The 25022-nt window shown below is 38.9% G+C and overlaps 1 protein-coding gene across 18 annotated transcripts in view; it reads left to right on the forward strand.

Moving 5' to 3' along the window:
• The window catches only part of DLG2 (discs large MAGUK scaffold protein 2), a 1001432-nt gene that overhangs the window by 247551 nt on the left and 728859 nt on the right, over positions 1-25022 (forward strand). The window contains exon 1 of one of the 18 annotated variants that reach the window (XM_032099076.1): positions 15391-16266. The exons of 16 other annotated variants lie outside the window; for them this stretch is intronic. In XM_032099076.1, the coding sequence (XP_031954967.1) occupies positions 16147-16266 (120 nt within the window). In that variant the 5' untranslated portion in view covers positions 15391-16146. Of the gene's footprint in view, positions 1-15390; positions 16267-25022 lie in introns of those variants that run through there. One more of the 18 variants, XM_032099080.1, reaches the window with a different exon arrangement.

A 25022-nucleotide genomic window follows, 5' to 3' on the forward strand; every position in this document is an offset into this window, starting at 1 on the left:
TTCATGGAGAGCCTTTATTGTTGTGGCTTTTGAAGAGAGAATGATAGTGCTCCAAATAGCTATCTTTGCATATGGTTAATAGTTATGGCCTCTGGTTAATGCTTAGGTTTTAATTTAGTATTTCACATCCTTCTAGTCAAGCCTGATGCAGGAGTGCCCATGACATTCCTCATGGCTGTCCGCTCTTTGTTAGCCAGCTGCTGAGCTCTGCCCTCTGGCAGTTCATCACAGGGTTGGTTATCAGGCTTTCCCATACACAGATTCATTTCTTTTCTGGTCTTTCCACTTGCTTTATCTATAAATCTTGGCTATTTCCTCTCAAGGTTAGGTTATTTTGGGCTCTGGACTGAATATCAAGAGGTGAGTGAGCTCTTGTATTACTGATGGAAAGGAGTTCCTTCAATCCTGCATCCATTTTTGTAGCTATCTGGGAGGAAAGCAAGGGGATTAATCACATTTTCAGGGAGAGATGTAGAGATGGGATGCAGCTTTGATTAACCTTCCCTGCACACTTAAAGAGCCTTTTTCCTTCACATTCATACACCAAGCAGATGGTTTTATATGTGTAGTTGATTGGTTTAGTTTCTATGGAGGGGATTTAATTTACTGAAATTTTGTTTAATTAACTGAAAACATTTTTTGGATTGCAGTCTTTGGACTTAATAATACAGTTGTGTGTGACTTGTGTCATATCAGTAAATACTTTCTAGCATGGTTCCATCAGTTTGCATTCAACCTAATTCCAGCGCTTAACTTGGGCTCTCTCTTGGTTAAATTTTTGACATCTGCTTGAGAGATGATTATAAGTTCTGCCTACCATAACTAAATGTATTTTTCCTTGTGAGTAATGGGGAACCATTATAAAAAGCCTACCCACTCTGCATCTTGTGCTTTAGCCCTTCTCTGAAAATGATGGTAAGTAATCCAGGTGGTCCCAAGTGAATGACCTGAACACAAGGATCTCAGGTGAAAAATGGCATCATTTTTGGTGCTGCACCAGTACTGTGATGCTAACAGTAGTGTTAACTTCATCTAGATTTTATGCTTCTTAGAGATAATTAGACAGAGGCTAAAGGAGGATTTAGGTAGGGTCTAAGTGGCTGTATCCCTATAGATGAACTTCAAGATGGTTTTAGGTTGGATGTAATTACCAATTTATTAGAATACATGCTTTGAGTATGTGTTAATTTAAAGATGAAGACAATTTCTAGACTAAATTAGGAGAAATAATTTAATGTAGACTTCCAAAGGCTTTCACACTTTAGGAGAACCTGCAGAACTGTTAGACTGGGTGATTCTGAGGCTTTAGATTTTAGATGTCAGGTGATATCCCAAATTAGCTGGGATTAGGTAGACTTGATTTAACATTTAACATGATTTAACAGTTAACATGATTTAACATTGTCATAGGTTAGCAAGCATAGTCCCGGAAGGGACGTCCTTGCTAAGGGGTGCTTACAGTTTCCTCTGGGAACTGATAGAACCTATCAGCTGGCCAGTTTGAATATGGACAATTCTCTAAGCCACTTAAAGTTGTGATCACCTCTGTGATCCACATTTAAGAATAGGCAAACTCCCCCTCCAAGTTCTCTCTCGTTTCCGGTGCTGGGACAGGTGGCTGCGGGCCCCGTGTGGGGGCCAGCGGGCCCGGCCAGGCCCTGCTTGGGCCAGGCCGGGCCGGGCCACGGCCATCCTGAAGCCATGGACCTGTTCCAGCCATGGAACCCCCCCCACTGCCTTGCCGTGGGCAGCCGGAGCGGCTCGGCTCTCCCCCCTCTCCACTGCGATAAGAAAAATTCAACATTCCAGCTGCAAAGCTGCAAGGCCGAGGTGAGACTAACCCTTTTTACTGCTGTGAAGAGCTGAAAACCTGAGGGAAGAGAGAGAGGAGATGCTTAAAGCTGAAATTCTGTTGTGAAGCTATGATATATCAGAGTATCCTGTTGTAATTTCATGAAGATATGGGGGGTGGAGTGTTCAGCTCATGAGCAAAAGCACCTGCGTTGAGATAGGCAGATGCTGACGCAGCTGTAATTTCATGAGAAGTTTGGACAGGGAGAGATGAACCAGATGAGGACTTTTGCTCCAAACGGGAAAGGAGAAAACCTCAGTCCGTAGAGATGAACCAGATGAGGACTTTTGCTCCAAATGGGAAAGGAGAAAACCTCAGTTCCTAGAGATGCTCCCAGAGATAGTCCTAAAGATGAAGATGATGAAGACCCTTTGCTCCCAGGGAAGGAGAAGGGCCTCTGTTTTTGTTTCTGAACGGCTCAACCTTAAAATTATACCCCAAAAAACTTCAAGAGTGGACCCTCGAAAGCAGTTGCGGGAAAAGCTGCAAGTTGGGGGAAAGGACTCACACGCAGGCAGAGAGACTCCTCTTCCTAAATGGACCGAACAATATTTGGAAGTGGGCGGCTGTCTCGTTGTGATACTGTTTTCATAGCATGAGCAAGAAGAGACTTCTCTTTCTAAATGGACTGAACAAGGTTATTATAGAAGTGGTAAACAGACTGAACATCTTAAGGGTTGTCTTTTCACATTGTCAGTGGGAGAAGGGAGGAAGGTGGGGGGAGGAGGAGAGTTCTGAAGGTGGTATAATTTTTTTTTTCTTCTTTTAGGTCTGTTAATAAACTTCTTTATATTCTTTCAAGTTTGGTGCCTGTTTTGCATTTCTCCTAATTCTTATCTCACAGCAGATAAACAGTAATGAGTATTTTGGACCAAACCACTACAGTTGGTTGTTTTCATAGCATCTGATAATCCTACAATGTTAAAAAACTTAGTCGTGCTCATGAGCTAATCTTTATATATTAGACCCTGAGATCTTGTAGGTTAAACATCTTGCTCTTTATCACGCTGGTGTGTGCCTATGGCCAAGCAGGAAGTTAAACCAAGTCTGAAGAGCCAAAAGCTGTTGCCCAAACCAGTGAACTCCTGACCTGCAAAGGACAGTAAACAACTACTTCTCTATTAAGATTTTTTACATGCAGCTCCTATTTTTCTTAGAATTAGAGTGTATTCCTTTATTAGTTTCTTTCTGTGTCCTGTTTCTGCAGCTGGACCTTCTGACATGTTACCTACATAGCTCTGAATTATGTATCAGGCATAAAACTGTCAGAGGCTTCTTCAGAAAATTTGGCTGGAGGGCATAAATTCCCTTCCTCTCTCACGCCTTTCAATGGTTTTCTATGGGGATTGTAGAGTAGCTGAAAGTAATGTAGTAAAATACTATATGTAAGATAATACAGTAAGACAAGAAAATATGGCAGTGAGACATTCTTCTTACAGGCAAGCTGAAGACTTTGGAGGCTGTTCTGGATGCTGCATAGCTACCTTTAATGACCATGGCTCAATGGAATGTAAAACCACATGCCAGGAAAACATTAACACAATAATTTGAACAGAGACATGAGTATGTTGGTGAGGTAATCTAGTGGGAAGTCCAGAAGAATATTCATACATGACATCTCATTGATTTTGGTATTTTACTAAGAATATAGCAGTGTTGGAGGCTTGATAATTTTTTTTTCCCTAGAAATATGGGGTGCCAACCCAGAGATGTCTTCAATATGTTCTGAGAGGGTTATGAAAAATATCAAGTTCCATACTTGAAATCAAGCATGCTGCTTGTGATACAGGAAGGCACAAATAAATGCATTCACATAGGGCAAAATACTTTGGGAAATGCTCTGGGTGCTAGAGCACAAAGCTGCACACTGTGGGTGGTAGAGCTCAAAGATGCAGTGAGCATGAAGATGTTTTTACTCAGATTAAGGAAATCAAATATTCCAAATCAATCTCTAGAAATGACTTGAAAATATTATCCATTCTTATACTTGTCATTCAAAGCTTTGCAGACCAAAGTGTGTGCTTACTGAAAGGTAATATGCTGTTTCAGGGCAGCAAGGACTGGGAGTTGTAATAAAACACTGACATTTTGAGAGTTATTACTGGGAATGATACCATAAATACCAGTTTGCAGATGAATAAGCTGTGGGACAGGCCTATTTACCACACCTGGTAAACTGAGAGATGTCCTGAGGGTCCTGGCTCCCAGTCTGGGCTCTGACTGCTACCAGTTTGCCTTCTACTGTAGAAGAATAACATTCTAATTTACACTATTTGCTATGCAATAATGTAATAGTGAATAAACAGATCTTTCTTGTAGTAGCAGAAGCGAGGAAATGGAAAGTAAATGGTGATCTCTTTTGGTCTCAAATGTTTCCCAGTTCTATTTAAGCAATAAAGGTTTTATCTGTTCAAGATGTGTAGAGCAGTATGTAGGCAGAAGCTGCTTTATGCATGAACTTCTATCTTCATTCTGATTTTAACAATTAGCATTGAGTTCTGTGTTAATTACCTAAAAAATTTCAGAGATGATGGTAGATATAGGAGATCTATGGTAATAGGAACGTGTTGCCATAGACACAACTGTTCAATATGACACTGGGACACTGCTGCGTGAAGAAACCCACTGAAGTTGTATTTCACAATGCCCTGAAATTATGCAGTTGTGAAAAATTAATTATAATCCTTTCACTGAAATACTGTGATGTTGATTCTAAAATATTCAACAAGCTATTTCAGTGCAGAGGGCTGTCAAGTGACAGAGAAAGCCAATTAATCAGAAGCACTCAGATATGTTTAAAAGTTTTTATTTTTCCAGGTGGCCAACACTTTTGAGCATTGCACAGCTTCATTATGGGTTTTAACAGCTTCACTTGTAGCTTGGGAATTTCTACATCTCTTTCAAAAACCCATCTCATTAATTGGCATAAAATACCACTATTTATCGAAAACATAGGGGAAGAAGCAGAGAACAATGCAGAGCAGAAGTAGGAAATGACAGTGTTCTGTTACAGGCAGTAACAACCGTGGTTGTTGAGAGTGTTTCCAGATTGTTCCAGTCTTTCTTTTGTGTGGGTGAATTAGCAGATACATTTGCATGTGTTGCAGAAGAACCTGGCTATCATCTAGCCTGACTTCCTGGCCAGGACTCCAGTGAAATCAGCAGACAGCAATCGTCTGCCCATTTAGCATATTTTGTGGTTTGGTTTGTTTTTCCAGAGCATCATATACAGCAGCAGCAGCCATTAATTAGCAGATTTCTGATGAGTGTTTAGAGAGACACATTCTTATGACAAAGGTAAACTTATGAATGCACATAAACACACTTTATATCAACCATTATTATTTAATTCTTATTACCTTATTGCATCATAGGTTTTGTGAAGGACCAGACATCATCAAAGGTGGGGAGATGAGCTACATTCCTGTGCTGGTTTGGTGGAGGATGGAGAAAAGCCCTTCCTAGGGTGTTGTTTATTTTATTGACTTCACTTAGTTATTTCTGTTCAGACTCAGATTTTAAAAAAATCAGTATCTGTATTGCATCTCTCCAGCTCACAGAAGACTAACCCAATTGCATTCTTCAGTTTTCTAGACACCTCTCACAACAGATTCTCCTATCCTCCTTCCTAGGGAAAATCGTCTTATAGTCCAGTTTGGCTTGTCTTACTGAGTCAGTAACAACTCTTAGTAGCCTTTCCTTGATTCTGATTGACAAATACAAGCTGAAATGTCTCTTGCCCACCTGCCCTTCCACTGAAGGCCCACACAATGTTTCTATCATCTATATCAGGACTCCCTGACTTTCTGAGCAATCCCTCACACTTTATATACCTTACATCATTTTTGCAGTGCTTATAGGAGTCAACTCCACATAGAAGTTTCCCAAATCAGGAAACCAGATTTGGATTAAAGTTACCCAATAACTGCAAATGTATATGAAGTCATTCAGATGACAGTAATCTTGTGTTCAGAATACTCTTTGATAATTGCATGATGCTCTTACACTGTATCCAATGTCCCAGTCATTGTGACTGAACAAATATTCACAAACACCTCTTAAAGCATATTTCAATGTGTGAACTCCCAATTTGAGTGTGGTGATGAAAAGGGGATAGAAAAAGATACTTTCAGACTCTATTACTCTGCTTTTGTAGAACAGCTATAGTAGAACTGATAATCTGCCAAAAGAATAACAGGGAGCATCAACTCTTTATAACTGAGGTTTACATACAAATTCAGTATTGTGGCATGTGCATTAATGTTTATTTTATACCTTAAAGAGCATCAGTGAAATTCCTTGAAGTTAATAAGATGGTTGATTTTAGTGTTGGCTTTAATAGATGTAGATTTTCATTCAGCATGTTTAGCCTGATTTTATTTATTCTTTGGGCCAGATTCTCATATTTTATGGGACTGTAGATATTTATGACCCTGTTGAAATTAAAAAGATTACTTGCATTATGATTGACAGTAGGCTCTGGCTTTGTTTTCCTAAGAGATTTGATGATATTTTTAGTTAATGTGTGAAATGGGCATGCTTCTTTGGGTCAAGGGGACTGCAATTTTTAAAACTGTTTAAAAAAAGTATTAAGAGAACAGAAAACGTTCCTCTTGGATAAATATGGCTCTAGTCAATTGGTATTCTGCTGTCAGCATGCATGTCTCATTCAGTCTTGTCCTCCATGCAAAAGAGATACCGACCCTGTATACTACACTGAGACTAATTTTGCATATAGAAGTATTAACAAAATATTTATAGATAGTCCCATAGCCAGAAAGATTGGCAGAGATTTTTAGCTTTTATAAATAGTTACAGAGGAAGCAGTGCTAAAGTCAGTTTCCTTGTGAAATATCATCAGATTATGGCAGTAATTTACATTTTATACAATATTTCACTGAAGACATTCTCTGAATTTATCTGATCTCCACTGCATGTGACTCAAGCTAGTATTGAAGTGAGAAGAGGACATGCTTGGAAGAAATGTGAGAAGTGTGATATTTTAAAATGTAACATCTAAATACTTGGAAATAATAGAAATCCTTAAATAATGTTGGCAAAAAAGGGTTCTTTCACTGCTGTGAAACAATAGAAGTACTTAGATACTAGCAGTGTAGAAAGTTTCTATTCAGATAAAATAAATTTGTTGAAAATACTTTGTGGCTCTTAAGGACATTTTAAAATTTTGACTTTGTGTGCCAAATTCTTCACAACTGAAGTTACTAAAAAGAATCATTTTCAGAAAGAAATAACTATGCTTTGACCACAACGTTTGAGGTTGGACCTAGAACAGCAAAACATGACAATAGTTGTTCAGTCAGTACCTGTGAAGCATCACTACACCAAAAAGTAAAATAACCCGCAAAACATCTTTATCATTATGCCATTAATTACATCCCCTAAAGAGCTGGGGTCTAACTGCTGATATCTTCTCAACAGCAGTTTTCAGGAGCACCATGTGAAATTCTCAATTCCCTTTACAGCTTTATTATAGGCCCCATTCAAGTATTGAAAGGCTTCAGTAAGGTCTTCCTAGAGCTTTGTCTTCTCCAGGCTGAACAACCCCAACTGTCTCAGCCTGCCTTCATAGGAGAGGTGCTCCAGCCCTCCAAACATCTTCATGGCCTCCTCTGGACCCTCTTCATCAGGTCCTCATCCTTCTAATGTTGGGCCCCAGAACTGGATGCAGCACTCTGGGTGGGATCTCAGGAGACCAGTGTAGATGGGGACAAAATCACATCCCTCAATCTGCTTGCTGGTTACGCTTCTGATGCAGCCCAAGGTAGGGTTGTCTTTCTGGGCTGTACGTGCATGCTGTGGCTCCTGTTAATTTCTTTATCCACCAGTATTCCCAAATTCTTCTCTGCAGAGCTTCTCTCAATCTGTTAATCCCTGATACTGGTGATTACCCTGACCTACGTGTAATATCCTGCACTTGGCCTTGTTGAGCTTCATGAGATTTCCATTGGACAACTCCTCAAGCCTGTCAAAGTCCCATTTTATGGTATCCTTTCCCTCTAGCATATCAACTGTACCACTCAGCTTGGTGTTGTGCAGACTTTCAAAGTCACACTGGTTAAGTCATTAATAAAGATACTGAACAGTGCTGGTCCCAGCATGGACTGCTGCAGAATACCACTTGGTAATGATCTTGATTTGGACATTGATCTGTTGACTGCAACTGGCCATCCAGGAGATTCCTTATCCATCAAATAGCCCATCCATCAAATCCATATCTCTCTAGTTTAGAGACAAAGATGTTGTGTGGGACCCTGTCAAAGACCTTAATGAAGTCAAGATAAATTATATCAGTTTCTCTTCCCTTATCCAGCAGCACAGTCACGCCATCACTTCATTGTAGAAGGCCAGCAGATAATTTAGGGGTGATTTGCCCATTCCGAAGCTGTGTTGGCTGCCTGGAATCACCTTCCTGCCATTCATATGCCTTGACATAGCTCCCAGGAGGATCTGTTCCATTATCTTACCAAACACAGAGGTGAGGCTGACTGCTGGTAGTTCCCGGGGTCCTCTTTTTTATTCTTTTTGAAATTTGGTGTGATATATCCTTTTTTCCAGTCACTGGGTACTTTGACTGCTGTGACTTTTCAAATATGATGGAGAGTGGCCTGTCAGCTACACCTGCCAGTTCTCTCAGGACCATGGGATTCATCTCATTGACTCCCATGTACTTCTGTACATACAGCTGAAAATAATACAGCTGAAAATATTTTGACTTGATGTAAAGAGGAGGTGAAGTAAGAAATAAAATAATTGGTAAAACTCTACAGGAAAAGTCACAATCAAATCAGATTGGGAAGAGTTTTTTTGCTGAGTTTATTGTTGCTGCTAGTATGTTTTTAAAGTTTTCCTCTGAGTATTATTTTTACAGTTTGGATAGTACTAGAAGAAAAAGTATCTAGTTTGACCAGGTGTCTTTAAATGTTGGGAGTCACAGGTTCCAGAGGAGATACAGATGTAACATTCATCACCAGTTTACTGGTTTTCACAGAGATAGGTTGCTGAAAAAGGCTTTTTCCTCCTTCATGTTTATAATATACTTGTTTTGAATATTCTTTTCTTTTTTTAAAAGAAAAAATAGATTGCTAGATTTAGCACATTATTAGAGGAATTAGACCTATTCTAACCTATCTATTCTTTATGGAGCCTAATAGTTTGGTTTTAACTCATAAGTCTTCTAGAAACATCTTGATTCATCATTTGAGATCAGTAAAACATAGAAAATTACACTAATTGTCTTGTAAATAGTTTCCCTCATTAATTATCCTGTGCTTTCAAGTGCTATGCAGGTTTGAAATTACTTTTTGAGAACCTACTAAATTTAAACATATTTTTAAAACAAAGTATTTATCTCACTGATAAAATTTCTGGTTGAAGTTTGTTAACATATCAAGCTAATAACTGTTATCAGTGGAATAAAGAGGAATAGTTAGAGCATGGCCAATGAATATCCATCAATGTATTCTCTACTGTAAATTCAAACACTTTGCTTGTTTAATGAAAAGACTGTCCACATCAAAAAAAACCAAAACCAACCCTACACGTGTATTTTCATGAAAACTTGGTTGATTCCAATGCTATAATTTTTTTAATCATATTTCTTAATCTAATGATAGGTTCCCTTTAAATAGTTTCCTCAACTAAAATCAGAGTACAAAGAGTAAAATGCTAAGTGTTTTGACACACATGGATCTTTATCAAGTATAATGCAAAATCCAGTTGTTCTTATACAAGTTTACAGTGAGAGATTTAATTTAAATTTTATTTTCTTACAAAAAGACTACAGCAATTTCCTCAGTGAAAATTGCTAGAGGTTATTTTTAAGTACTGTAATAAATGCAATTGAACTTTGGAAGTTCATTCCTTCTTCATTCATGCTGTTACCATGGAAATGTGGATTTTATGCTTAAATGAATAAGCTTAGTTCATAAATTATAGTTCATAAATTATAAAAGTAGAATGTTAATTCATATTTGGGGAGTGATGGCAATCATGACAAGACAGGCATCATTTTCCCCAAGTTTCATTTTTCCCCAAGTTTTTCAAACAATTGTGGTAAACTATTTTTTTTTTTTTTTGTTGTGCAGAAAATAAGCATAGGCTTCTAATAATTTAAAGGCTTCTAATAATTTAAGCTTTTTGTCTTCTGTTGAGTTGGTGGTGTTTAGTCTGGAGAAAAGGAGACTGACAAGGGACCTTATCTCTCTCTACAACTGCCTGAAAGGATGTTGTGGTGTGGTGCGGTCCGTTTCTTTTTCCTGGTAACAAGAGACAGGACTAAAGGAAATGGCTTCAAGTGGTACCATGAGAGGTTTAGCTTGCATAATAGGGAGAAATTTCTTCACTGAAAGGGTTTTCAAGCATTGGAACAGGCTGCCCACGGAAGTGGTGGAATCACCATCCCTTGAAGTGTTCAAAATATATGTGGATGTGGCACTTAAGAACATGGTTTAGTGGTGGACATGGTAGTGGTGCTATGTTGATGGTTGGACTTGATTATTTTAGAGGTCTTTTCGAACCTTAACAATTATGTGATTCTATGATTTCCATATTAAGAATAAAGGACCAACTGAAGCAAAGACATTCCCTTCATGAGAGACTTTGAAGTTGGACAACTGTTTGCCAAGAACACTCTTATGTGTGGTTAATCTTCCCTCAGCAAGAAAACTGACCTAGATAATCTCCTAGGGTTCCAGGTTGCCGTGGCCTTTAATATGACTGTGAATGGAAATACCTTTTTGGAGGAGTTATTGTGAGAATTCAGATCAAGGAGAAAGGCAGATGTTCGCTCATAGTCACAAAATGAAAACACACATGGCGGAGACATGTTAGTAATCAATTTGAGTGAAATCCAGGAAACTCAACTGGGGATCTTCAGAGTGGAAAAAGTCTTTGCAGCCTGGGTGTCTCAGCTGAGGCATTAAAGGGGTTGTGTCATCTCAATCAGTTGTATAGGATGAGGTGTAAAATAAACTAGAACCATGGGTTACAGGTACAGGAGAGGAAAAATTAGGTTTTGAGTAACTCAAGGTGAAGCTTAATCCAGTTCCTTCTTTCTGAGCCTCTGGTCCTTGTTTTGCATTATTTTGTTTTAGGGTCATCAGGAACAATAAGGAAACGTTTCCTGAAAAATTCAGTCTTAGAAAAGACTCACAGGATGAGGCCATTCTTCACTAATTTTTTATTTATCATTTGACCTTTATTTATCCTTTAAATTTGCTTATCATAAATGGCTTTATGGCTGAAATTATGAATACTAACTGCAAAGCCTGATTTATGAAATATATACAAATTTTAATATTGAGAAGGAATTATTTTATAAGTAAATTATATGTTTTTGTTATGTATCTGATCAAAACCTTCCTCAATGCAACCACATAAGAGAGAAAACAGAGAGCTGGGATTTTAAGAGGAAAAGTACTAAATGCTCAAAAATCAGACAAGTGTATTAAGAAGATTGTGCAGGAAAAAGGGGAACAGAAAGTTTTCAGGGAAAACTGTGGCTTAAGTTAAATCAGCCCAGGGCAAGGTCTTTGGTGTTTACTGGTCTGGAAGCGAGGAAGAATATTTGACACAGCAACTTATGCATCAGAATGCTAGGATATCAGAGAGCTGTTTACAATACTGAAGATGAAAGTTTGCGAATAATCTATTCAGCCTTTTTCTTTCTCTTTGTGAAAACTTTAAGGTTTTCTGAGTTCGAGCTGCTGATACCGTTCCTCTGTGTGTTATGTTTTACTAGGCTTTGCTGCAGTGGACAGCCTAAGAAAGACTTCTTCCCAACTGGGGCTTTGTTCCACATTCTTCTTTCTGCAGTTGTTTCCAGATGCCCAAAGATTCAATCCACTGTTTGTAGTCAATATTTGCCATCTGGAAACTGTAGGCCCTACAGCACCCCAGACCTGCAGCCCATGTCAACAATTCCTTCAATATCCCACCCCTCACCGTGGATATTAGAAGGAACTTCTTGCAGATGTGGAAAATAACATTTTTTATGACAGTTTAAAGTTTTAGAAATGGTAAAGTCTTCGAAAGAGTAAAATCATTTCAGTTTAGAGCTCCTGTGCTGAAATCAGAGTTATTTAGGCAATGCAGGACTAGGGTGCTATATAGATTTTATCACTGCAGTGTGCAAAGACAGGGAGTGATGGAGCATAACTTGCCGTAGTGCCATGACTGCACAAGCCAGTACCTCCTTCAAAAAGAGGGAGAATTACACCCCTGGCTACTCAAAGTCAGTGACGCTGATTGTCAGTGTTGATACTAATAAGCATTGCATGGCCTAAAAATAACCTTGCAGACCTCCACCATTATGCCCGATTTCCTGCAGACATCCAGTTTTCCCTCTTTTGGAGGACAGGAGTGTCTTTTCTCCCTCCATCCACTCAGTAAGCAAGGCACCCTCTTCTTCAGACCTTTCCCCCTCTAATATCTGGGTTTTTTCTAGCTAATCTTTGCTTTCTTTGTGATCATCTTTGTGACAAAATCTGTCTCATTGCAATGAGTCTTTTTAAGGCCAACTTATAATATTTACCCACAAATATGCTGCTTAAGTGGGGCACATTGCACTGTCATAAAGCAAATCCTGGAGCATGTTGGTTTCTTTACTGCATTTTTAGTCTATTGTTTTTAGTGGTGCTCTCCTTTAAAATGACATGCTTTCCATCATGTTTGGAAAAAGCAAACAACCCACACTTGAAAACACTTAGGTGTCTGAGGATGAAAAATGTTATTCCACAGTATGGTTCCAGTGTTCCTCCCAGAGAAGTGGTGGATGCTCCATCCCTGGCAGTGTTCATGGCTAGGTGAGATGGGGTTCTGGGCAACCTGGTCTAGTGGGTGGCATCCCTGCCCTGGCAGGCGGTTGGAACTAGATGATCTTTATGATCCCTTCCAACCCAAACCATGTTGTGGTTCTGTGATAGTCAGCTCTGTGCTAGTAGAGTGCCATGGCACTATGGGGGTCCTTGAGCACAGCTTCGGGACACAACTGCCATAGGGCATTCCTACTACTGGTAGGAATTCCTACTACTACTATTACTCCTATTACTGCTACTAGCTCCTGGTGCTCTTCTTCTGGGCAGTGGCGGATGCTGCAAAGGGCTGTGCCCTCCGTGCTGCTCTGAAGCAGACTGGCCTCAAGCCCTCCTGAGATCAAGTCTTCCAAGGCAGCATGTTCCCTCTGCTGTCTTTGAAACTCTGCAGACAACCAGGGTTTCCTTCCAAGTGCTCCCTTCTGCCCTTCTGAAAGCACAGCAGCAAAGAGTAACAATGGAATTTCACAGCTCAAGGTAGTGGCTCCAGTTTCTGTTATCTAAGAATATTGAGGTCACCAGCTGAGTGTCTTTTTAAAGAGGGTCTGTAGTATGGCTCCTTTGGAGTACTGTCTCTCCACTGGTTTTATTCTTAACCTTTTTTTTTTTTATGGAATAACTTCTTTCATTTCTGGGGTTTTTCCCTATTGTCACCTGTTTAAAGAGCCCCTGAGCACTTCAAATGTTCTGCTGGTTTTGGCATGTCTGGATGACTCAGGCAGGGCTTTTTCCCCACTCATTTTTATTGACTCTATATCTTTACCTGTAAATATCACCAATATGTGATGCTTTTGAGTAGCCGTTTAGTCATCATAAAATACTGTATGTCCTTGATGACAGTGCTTTCTTTAACAATTAGGCTGCTGTGATAAGAAGTGTCTTGGCAGAGGTTAACAAGCCCTGCAGGGATCTGCTTGTGTAGATTACCTGAAGTAGCTCCTGATAAATGTTTTGGGTTGGTCTGCTAACAAAGTAATACCTTGTCAGCTGGTACAGAGGTCTCAATTGTCTGGCAAATTCTCACATGCCCCACAGTTATTACAGGAGGCAACAACCATATGCATGGGGGTCTCTCCTCCCTTTTCACTTACAGTACTGTGAGGGTCAGTCTGTCATTTCCTAGATAATTTTTCCTCTTAGATGATCAGGAGTCATGGGAGTTCTTCTGAGTGAAGACTTTGGGACTGCATTACTTCTTGTTTTCCTAAATGAGTCTGAAGTTTTATATCCAGGTAATCGCTCAGGAATTCTGTCATTCGGCAGCCTTGCTTTCTTTTAGTGAGGTTTTCCCCATGTTGGGTTTTTTTGCCTAAACTCAAAACCATTGACTTTTTTAGGATTGAGAAAAAGAAAGTTGTTTCAAAGACTTTGCTGACTGAAAACTTGTGCAATTCCTTTGGCAGAAAGCAAGCTTGAATTTGATATTCATATGCAGCTACATGCTTGCCTGAACCTTGCCTCACTTCTCAGGACTGTGCATCTTTTCATCTTTGCTATTGAGTTGCATTTCTCTTTGGATCAGAATTCCCCAAGATCGGTGATATTTTTTCAATGACTAAGATACTTAATTTTAATTTTTTAGTGTACGGTACTGCCAAATAAACCATTATTCCTTCCACTTTCTATTCACTTGAAGAGTGACAAAAAATGTATCAAATAATTCTCTCATGCTTTTGCTGCGCAACACATTGCTATGTTTTAGCTTATTTGATGGATATTGCTGCAGCTGAAGTCTGAAACACCATTAGTTTGGGATACTCCAGCTTTTTGAACTATGGCATCTAGACCCCAGTTTCATTACTAACAAAAATCACAGAATTAGATTTAAAACGAGGGTTCATCTCTTTTGTTGTGGAAGTCATTGTTTGTGCCAAAGAAGGCTGTGATTACTAATTACTTAATTTGTATGACAGATGGAGCTGGGGATCAAATTAAGTAGCTGTCTTGGGCTACGTAGGAGAGCAATATCTAGCTTTAAACACGACTGTCTTTTTCGTTCCTAAAAAAAGGCACAAACAATGACAAGCTAAAAATAGCTGTTCTCTTGGAGTTGACAACAGTTTCTGAGAGCTTGTCTTTAGGAAGATGTTGAAAAAAACCTTGCTGTCTTTTCCCCTCCCCCTTACTCTTTTTTAAATGCACACCCTTCTGTTTAAGCTTCCTCACCCCATTGCCCACAGAAAGATACCCACTGATTCGGTTAAGACTTCAGTGTTTCTGCAGATTTCCAAGGGGGTTTACATAAAACATTTAAAGAAATTCTACAAGTCACTGCAGATATTTCTATTAAGTTATGCTTATCCTACGCAAATTGCTCTGTGCTGATAGAGAAGGAGGTAGTAAAGCCTCTTCCACTCGTTTCCTCCCACAGTATCTGCTGCAGTGGAAAAAAAAAAAAAAGCTCTTTTCTGGTTTTATTCCTGGAGATTACTTCATAATTCAGTACTGATATCAGTGGTTTCCGGTGCTATAAACAGAGTTGAATCTTTGACTTTGTGTCCCTGCAGCCCAGTAAACAATCAGTTAATTCGCAGCATCCCAGCAGTTGACAGGAGTGAGAGAAGTGGTTTGATTTTATTTTTGTGCTTGTGAATTAAAGCTTTGCCTTCTGGCTAGGTTCTGAGTTCCCTCCTTCTGGAAGATATTGGAGCATTTTGAATTCAGAATATGTAGTTACAAATGTGAGGGCACAGACTTCTTCCAGGATTTTTCTGCTTTCATTTTAATTTTTCTCTGTGTTTCTAATCCCAAGCAAGCAAGAGAACAGTTTGAAAGCAAGGTCCAGTGCCTGAGCTGGGAGCACAATGCAATTCAGGATCTTTAGAGCTAGTCCGCTGCATTTTTATTAAATGAGAGGGAAGGAGTAGGTGGGACTTTTTATTTAAAAATAGATTAGCACAGGGGACTGAACTTGCATTTGAGGAAATGTTAATAAGCCAGCCAGCCATTGTCCTTAATCAGAGACTGTATTTGTAAGTAGAACATGTTGAATCTGTCATAATTGATGACGTTGTCTTTGTTAAAAGGGATGCTGCATCTTTAACAAGAGCAGACAGAAGCAGTGCAGAATCTACCGTAAATTTGAGACTTGGAAGAGAAACCTTTCCTCATTTTTCTGTGTGTAACGTTTGTAAAATATTGAATAGGAAAACATCAAAGCCAGGGGGAAATATAAGTAGCTCACTGCTTACGTTTTAATTCCTCACCTTTCCCCTCTGGGTGAGTTCCCCCTCCTTTTTCCCCCCTGAATTTAAAATGCTGGAAGGAAAAGCAACTGAGGTCCAAGTTTCAGATGCTGAATTCTCTGCTAATTGAAATTACTGGGCATGTTTCTATATATGGTTGCTGAAGAGATATGTAGCTTTCACTCTGTGCCTTCAAGACATGTCTTTTTGTAGTCAGAAAAACAGAGATCAATGCATTTTCAAACTGACAGAGGGAACGGATGCTCCTTAGTAGCACATGCTCGGGATCGTGTGTGTACCGTTTGTGCAGAGCAGAGACGCTGAATACTGGTCCATATGCTCCTTGTTTACTGCAATGTTTTTTGCATGTTACTGTGCACTCCGGACTAATGTGAAGGTAAGAGGGGACGAGACAACAATTTGTCAGGAATGTACATGTAAAACCAGCTGCAGAAAATGTCTACCTTGTGTTGCTGAGTACTTTGGAATTGCTGGCTGAACAGGCATATTATTACAGGTGGTTGTGGAGGCTTTGTTTTATTGTTGTCTATGTGGCTAAAGCATAGAAGCGTGTTTGAATTTTGCAGTTTAGCGACCTTCAGTTTTTAACTGCTTGCAGTTCAGGTTCTGGGTTTGTATGGTCTGATAAACATGTTTTGATACTGTCCAGGTAGGCCAGAGACAAGATGCCAAAGGCTATTTGTGCAAGGCTACATAGCTTTATATAGGATAAGAATTCCTATAGTCGGATCCCCCCTGCATCCTTCCAGGGATGCTGCTTGCATGCTTTCTTGTTGATTACTTGTCTGAAAGCTGGGAGTCTTGCTGCTGCTATCTGGGTTGGTTTTTGTGCCGATTTGTTTCTAACCTGAACCAAAAGGCTTAAAAACAAATTGTAAGCAATGTCCTAAGAAATACAGAAAGGATTATTACTGCAAAATGCTACAGGAAAATGCCAGCTGGCTGCACTGGTCTCACAGTGACTATTAAGCAGCATTTGTCACTAATGTCAACATTTGCTTGCTCTGTTAATTAGAGTCAGAACTTCAATATAAGTTGTTGGATATATTACCTTCTCTGCAAGTAGGACAATATTAGCAGACAGGTTCACTGGCATTGAATCGAGCTCTCAGCCAAGCTGTCGGCCAGCTGTGGGAATCCAGTTGCATAATTTAAATGAATTACAGTCCTTAGCCAACATATTGGGGAGGCACTTTTGGCGTTCTGGCTTTTTCAAGTTCATATGAGTGTGTCTGTCTGGGAAGGAAAGCACTGGCAAGTGATAGATAATAATAGTTAGAGCAGTTTTACCTGCAGAAATAATTGCAAAGGATTTTTTGCTTTCAAATTGCTTTAGCATGCCTCTGAATTAAAGTGAGTTTTCTGTTGGTTGATAATAATGTGCTTCATATTTATTTATTAGGTCAAAATATTTGTTGTTATTTGATTTAAAAAGTATTTTTCATTAAAACTTCACATTCTAAGACCCTGCTCCCATGTTCTTGCTCAAAGTCTGTACTGTTGTTTGCCGTACTAAATTGCTAAGCTTTCACATTGTGTTACTTTCTAATTAACTTTTGCAATTATGATCCACTTCTAAAGAGGAATTCTTTAAGTCTGCCGATAACAAGCCAAAAAATACAAGTTAAAACTTTGAATGCCATTCTGTCTTCCTAAATACATACATTATCCTTTCCTTATGCTTTCCTATAACGTTTTTGTTAGTAAATTTTATCTGTTTTATATTCCCTGTGATCTATGCAGTAAATTGTCAATATAGAAATGTTTTGAGACCAACCATTCTTTATTGCTCATTTTGTCCTTCAGCCTGTAGTACTGTACTGAAGATCTGTTAAAGTGGGGCTGTTGCTGAGATGTGATTTCTCAGTTTAAATAAGAATAGGTACAGGGAAAATTTCAATGACTATTTTACTGTCATTTCCACAAGATACCTTGTCAATAAGTACCTCAGCAACTGTTAGAAGTCCCTTGGGTTTAACTTGTGAAATGTCTTTGTTCCCATTCATAGACACAGAAAAAAGTGAGAGGTTTGTACCAGTAGAAGTCTGGCAATTGTTTGGATAAGATAGTTTTACTTTGTTGGAACTTCTTCAGCTGTTGAGTATTTCTGACACAATTGTTTATTATACAGTATCTGCTATTTACATGATATTATTCTGAGGCTGTTACCTCTAGATGTTCTACTTTCAGTAAACTCATCCACTTCCAGTGGATACTTTGATCATCTATTTTCCAAGCTCTGCATTAGGCTACAATAATGTAGGAAAGCAGCACAAGCTTTGCAAATCCCCCCAGGAACTGCTCAAGTATGGCAGCACCACTTGCACTTTCAGTAATTCCTGCTTTTTTTTTCTGACATTGAAGTTTGCTTAATAAATAGGAGTTTATGGAAAGGTGCTCCCTATGCCTGGTCACTGTACAATATGTTACATAGTGTTTCTGATGAACTCTGTTGCTTTTAACTTGGTTGGCACTAACATAAGCCACAGCTCTATGGGTGGCCAAAATAAATTAAATACATTATAAAACATCTGTTTTGTGTTTTGCATTTTCCCCCTTTATGGGTGGAAAAATCCTAGTGGTGTTCAAATATTTTAGCCTTTAAGTCATAAGATAGAATAAAACTATAAGTACAGGCTGTAACGGGAAATAGGTTTGCTTGGCCTGGAAAATGAAAAAGGAAAGCAATTGGGTCTGTTTCTGATGGCAGCTGTGCGCTATGGCTTTAGAGCAAGGAGATTTTTCAAGTTCAAGGTAGGACTCTCACTTCTTGATTGCCAGTCTGTGTGAGACTGCCCATGTGAACTTGGTTGGCATGTGCAGACTTATCAAAAGGAAGAGAGGTCTACTCCGTGCATTCTTAACCAAAACCCATTTTTACAGCTGACTAAAAAACAGTACTGACTGTGAACACATACCTGCCTATGTGGATGCTTATTCCTTCCTGCCTGAGCACTGGTTAAAATAGGAAAAAAGATGTCTGAGAAGTTATAAGCAAAATATCTTTGTCTATCAAAGTTTCTCTGGACCTACATTTTGAGTTATTAAAAAAAAAAAAAAAAGGAAAAATAACTATTGCTAACTATTATCTGTTTACCACATACAGTGTTATGAAAATTCTACGTTTTGGTCTGATCTCTTCCTTGCTCTCTTGTGTATGCACAATTTTGTACCTCAGTGGAAGAAACCAAAAATGAGCTGAGAAGTCAAGGAATTAAAATCTGAAAGCAGTGCCTCCAAAATCAGAAGTGCTCTTGTAGAAATGTGCAGTGTGCCTGAAAAAGTGAACTCCTGCTATATGCAGTAGTTAAATATCTTGTTGGATTTTCAGCATGAGTAAATCTTGGGACCACAGGCTAACTATGGCAGGGGGCTGCCTAGTGTCAAGTGTTTGTTGTTTTAATTGTGTCCACTGTGTATTGAAAATATTTTATTTATATGCAAGAGATTTTTAGAGGTTGCTATTAAAACCTTTCTGTTCTTGGTTTAGGCAAGTATTTTAAATTCCCTCAGTATTAGCAATTTCTTGTAAAACTATGGCTAACATTGTGAATATTTAGGTTCCATAGTCTGACCTAAGCTCTAAAAATTTTATGGATTGGGTCTGGCTTTTCTTAAAAGTTTGTAGGAGTTTTGCCTTCCTCTTGCCTTGGTGAACTCTCTGTGTAGTTCTGACAGATTTTATTGTGAATCTGGACTGCTATTTTTGGCTGAAAGTTTGAGGGTCTTACTGGAGGCACAGCTGGTGCTTCTGGGAATTTGGGTAGCAGAGCTGAAGTCTTCCTTTTGTACTTCAGCACAGAACTAGATGTGAGTGTTGGGCTCTCTCACCTTGAAACATCTTCTTCTCAGCAGCACTCAGCACTGGCTTTGGGGTCGTCAGAGCTTCATGTAAAGAATGTTATGAATTCAGATCCTGACTCTTTGAGGTGCCAAAGGCTTCCCAGCAGGTTCAGAGTTACTCCAGCAGGAGTTTAAGGCTGTCCTCATGTTAATGGGTACACTTGGCACCTCACAGAACTGAGCTCCTGCCTGAACACTGTGTTAACTAAGAGCTTTTTTTGGTTGTGACTGCTAACTGTGGGCTAACTATGTTATCTAAAACTGTGTAGCTTAAAGATTATGCCTGTGTCAAACAATTACTGTGATGTGATTTGTAACTGAAATGTTAACCTATGAGTTGTCACTTTTTGAGGGTCTTGGATGATGAAGGGGACCTGTTGGGGTAGGAATGGAGCACAGCCAGGGCCTGTGGAGGGTGCTGGGAGCTGGAATCCTTTAATCACATCACCTTTCTGTGTTCAGCCTCTTTTTCCGCATGCACTGCAAAAATATAAATAATTCTTTTAACCTAGAAGTTTCCAACTGCAACCTAAGTCAAGGATTAACAGTAAAGGCAGAGGAATCTTAATAACAAGTAGCAAAAAGTTTCATTGCCCAAAGCTATAAAATGTCACAAATGACAACTGAACTTCTGACTTCCGTCTACATTTTTACACACAGGTGTAATTCTTCCTCTCTGCCAGTATGTATTAATGATATAGTTACATAATTAAGTTATAGATATCCCATATTTTGCCATCTGTACCAAGAGTTGTTTTGGTCTTCCAAAGGAAAAGAGCTTATGGGTCTTTCAGACTTGGGCCTGTATTGCCAAAATATGTCCTGCTGTGCTCTTATGGTATTCTTTGCAAAGACGGGATGAAGTGAGAAAGGACTGCAAGCTCTCACAGACTTCCAAACATGATCCTTGGTTTCTTATGTATATTTTTCTCCTTTAAATGTTCAATCATGCGCCGTCATCTAGCACTTCTCAATGAAGTGAGGAACAGTTCAAAAGCCATAGGAATGGCTTTGATGTAGCATTTTAAAAGGAGTAAGCAGGAAAGATTGGTTTCTCAGTTTTCCTAATGTAATTAAGAATTGACTCATGAGCAACTTTATTTGAGTTTACTCCTTTTTGTAGTTCTGATTATGTCTGACTATCTGACTTACTTTACTCATAACTTCAGAGACATAACTACAAGTGGCAGGTCAAAGTACAGTTCCTCTGCTACCTTAGGATAGCAAGGCAAAATGTGTGTTAGTACTAGAAAGCAAACAAAGCTGGTGTGGAATTTCCACCTCGAGAGGTTTGAGGATAAGGAAAAGGATAATACTATATAGGTTGTGAATATATAGTTGCATTTCTGTAATATATATTTTCATTTTCTTATGAAATGTTTGCCTAGGCTGTAAAATAAGCAAGATCTTGAACTTTCTAAGGGATGTGTGTAACACCTGTGGGATGTAGCCTCAAGAGCTACAGCCAACTGAGCTGTTTGTATTGTTGTCATCCTTTCGCTAGACAAAGATGGAATTTTAGGGAAGTCATAACTCATTGTGAAAAAAGGAGTTAGTGAATTCTTGGACCAACTTCTACAGAGCAAGGTCTCTCAAAATTATGGCATTAACAACACAGCATTCCTTCCTTTTGGTAGCTTGCAGTACTAGCAGTGCTTATGATTCACAGAAAGGTAAAGTTCTCATTTACGGCCAGTTTTTGCAATCACACCAGTGACATTAAGAGGAACTCATCAGGAAATCTGAATTTAGTCTCATACTGTTCAAGCAATAGTTCTGTCTTGAGTAAGAAGTACATTGTTTGAATGTTGAAGATTGATTTTTCCACTTTTGAAATCAAACTTGGGGAGATCTGTAAGCATTTATAATACCTAAGTATATACTTTACCTCTCCTCCCAGCTTCAAGTGCTGATTTACAATACATGACCATAACAAGTTATGAATGGAAGAGGTAATTAGAGTAGATTAATAACACAGCAGCAGCTCTGGTTTTCTAGATATGATAAGACTGGGACTATATTTAACCCATGGACTAAAATAATATTCCCTTAAAGGCCATTGCAAATGTGTGAATAGGTACAGAGATGCTAAAATGACAAGCACAGTGTAAGGAATTAAATCCACTACTAAGAATTCTTTATGAACTCTGAGCAAATAGGAATATTTTGCTATTGGGATAAGGGGCACTCATCTAAAGTTAGAAGAGTTAGTCACAAAAATAGTGGATGGAAGGTGCAGAAGCTAGTCACTGATTTCTTCATTCAGAAATTTCTGGATAGATAATAATACTGAGAAAAATACTTCAGTTCTATTTTGTGTCTCCCATCTTCATGTGGACTCATTAGAGATTATCTAATGAGCTATTCCTATCGAGATACATAATTGGCCTTTTTGTTAGAGGAGACTTAGAAAAGATCTAGGACTGCAAAAGTATTTAAATTTCTTGGGTTTTAAATATGTGCAAGGAACTAGAATATAATATCATGTCTATATGTGACATTTTATGTTTACATAAAAAAGATGAAGAGTTAAATCCTCTACCATTAAATCACTGCTGATGGGCTTGCCCTGTGTGCTTAAGATGCCAGTGTTTGTGTGATTTTTATGAGATTGCATAGAAATTAGATCAGCAATCCTGATTGCAATGCTGCCTACAAAATGCAGTGGTCCCAGGCAAAAGTAAGTTTTCTTTTTTTTGGGAAACCCTGTTGGTCCTATTACGTGGATGGGGAGGAGTGCAGGAGACCATTAATCAGTGGTGGATGGAGTTGACAATACCTTGCCACAATTAAAGGCAGCCCAGAAATCTCTCCTGGTTATCTTCTATCTACATTGACTTTCAACTTCATCTGTTTTTCCTGTCCCATTTGTTGGCGCTAAGATGGAATGAAGATAGCGGTGTGGTTAAGTGGCAGGTTCTGTTTTCCAGGGTAGCCTTCACTGGTGTGCCCTCTCTTAATGCCACTGCTAGTGGCTGTATATATACATTTTGGACATGCTGAGATGGTTTGGTTCCACATTTTTGGTATGGGATGAATGCAAGAAATGCTTGTATCCGTTTTCAGAAGGGGAAGCCCCCATTCCTTTCCTTCCATGGTATCTTTACAGACAGTTGGAGACAAGGAAAGTGTCTTTTGCAAGTGAAGCTGCAAAAGAAGATTCCAAAAGGAGAACTGATATTTTTTTTCTCTTGTGGACTCACACCAAAGAAATGAACTCTGGAACACATTCAGCGCAGGCAGTCTGCATTCCACCTGTGTTCACATGTCAATTTGATAGCTACAGATTAATGGCTAATACAGAAATTACAGAATGAAAAAAACCATATTATTAAAGCCATAGCCATCACCAGTTTCTCAGATGAGGAGGAAGAAGAAGTGGCTGATTTTTCATTTTCTACTCCAGACAGATCTAAGTGTTTGAAATAGTATAAATTCTCCTGATAACTGAGTAGCTTTGAGACTTTTTCTGGGAAGACAAGTAAAACAAAATCTGAATCCCATAAAGCAAAATATTTTTTTGGTTTCACGCTCACCAAAGAAGCAAACCTCTGAAATTTCAAACAGGAATCTCTGCAGAGAAATCGTTAGAAAGGCTTTCCTGCCTTTGATAGCACAAGGTTCATAAAAACTTTTGAAAAAGAAGATTAACTGGAGAAGTAAAATTCAGAAAAGCATTTTCATCCAAGTTGCAGAACAGATGAAGAGAAATATTATAGAAGGTTCACGCATATTTGCAGATATTTTGGACAGGATTTTCAGCCTGCTCAGATTTGTTTTCAAAACTTCAGTTTTCCTTTGCAAACAAAATCAAGTGGACAAGTTTTCAAGTTGGGTAGAACAATCACACTTAATCTAGTTTGTCAGAGCAGACTGTATAACTAATATGAGCTTTTGGAGGAAGGATCCATCTCTTGACACCTGCCCTACCTATTAGAAAAACATTCTGTTTCTGTTGAATAATTTCTGATGATCAGAACCTCTCACACCTTTACAAATGTATTATTCCAGAGGTTAATTAGTCTTCTAGAGGCATGTGCCATATTTCTCGTCTGAATTAATCTAGTCTCAGCTTCCAGCTTTGAGTGCCTTTCAATTTTTTGCCTCTTAATCTGCTGGACTGAGGAGCCTACTACAAAGGGTTGTGTCCCTGTCAGTAGCTCTGGGCTACAGTAAAGACGTCATCTAATCATCTCTTTGATTAAGTAAATACACTGGGCTCCTGGCATCTCTTACTGCAGGGCATGGTTGTCAGAGTTTTCATCTGTCTCATGACCACTCTTTGAGCTCTCCCTGGTTTTCCAGCAGGAATGCTGAGCTGTGCCTGCCACAGCTGCATGGAGCCTCAGAGCAGTTGCAGCCCTGTGCAGAAGTAATGAATGTCCTGACTCCCACAAAAGTTACTGTGTGCATGTTCAGGGTTACAGTGGCTCCTTTAGCCACATGGCTGTGCCGGGCATTCATGTCCTGCCCCATATCCAGCAGGATTGCCATCTGCTTCACACTGGACCTCTCTGGAAAGTGCCAGTAAGGAAGAGTTGCTCTATTCCCAGAGTCAGGACTTTATTGCTGTCTGTGTTAAAAATTACATTGACCTGTACCAGTGACCTGTCTTCTGTGCTGTTTGCCACAATACCTCATTTCTGTCATTGCTAAAAATGGACAGCAGTAAGTGACTGAATTTTCTCCCATGTTGGTCAGCATTTGAAAAGCATAGGGCCAGGGTCAGTTCTTGAGGATCTTGCCAAACACAGGTGGTCAACCCATTTGTAGTTACGTGCTAAATCCTGTCAATTAGATACTTTTTAATCCATTTAATGTGTGCCATTTTTTTTTTTTTATTAATAAAATGTCATGAAGTGCTGGGTTAAATGATTTATAGAAGTCTAAGCATATTATACCAATGTTTTTACCAGTGTCAGCCAAATTTATAATCTCATCTGAAAAAAGGTATGATGATATTTACCTTGACAGTATCTGTTTTCCATTGATTTAGCATTATGTGTATTTCTTTCCTTCCGAAATTAGTATCTATTTTACCAGCAGCTCCATGCTAAGTGCTTGGCTAATTAGCCATGACTAGCACAGTAGAAATTCCTGAATCTCTTTAAACCTAGTCCTTGTTTAAATTCCTATTTAGAAATCTATCTCTAGTTGACCCCTAAGAAAAAGTCAGGAAGTCTTGAAGGGTCGAACTTCTCACAAAATAGGAATTTCCTAGTTAAAATGGAAAAGTGAATGAATTGTGAGTGAAACAAATCTGGTATGGAAGAGATGGTTTCTTGTATT

Source organism: Corvus moneduloides, chromosome 2, assembly GCF_009650955.1.
Source record: "Corvus moneduloides isolate bCorMon1 chromosome 2, bCorMon1.pri, whole genome shotgun sequence".
Taxonomy (NCBI): domain Eukaryota; kingdom Metazoa; phylum Chordata; class Aves; order Passeriformes; family Corvidae; genus Corvus; species Corvus moneduloides.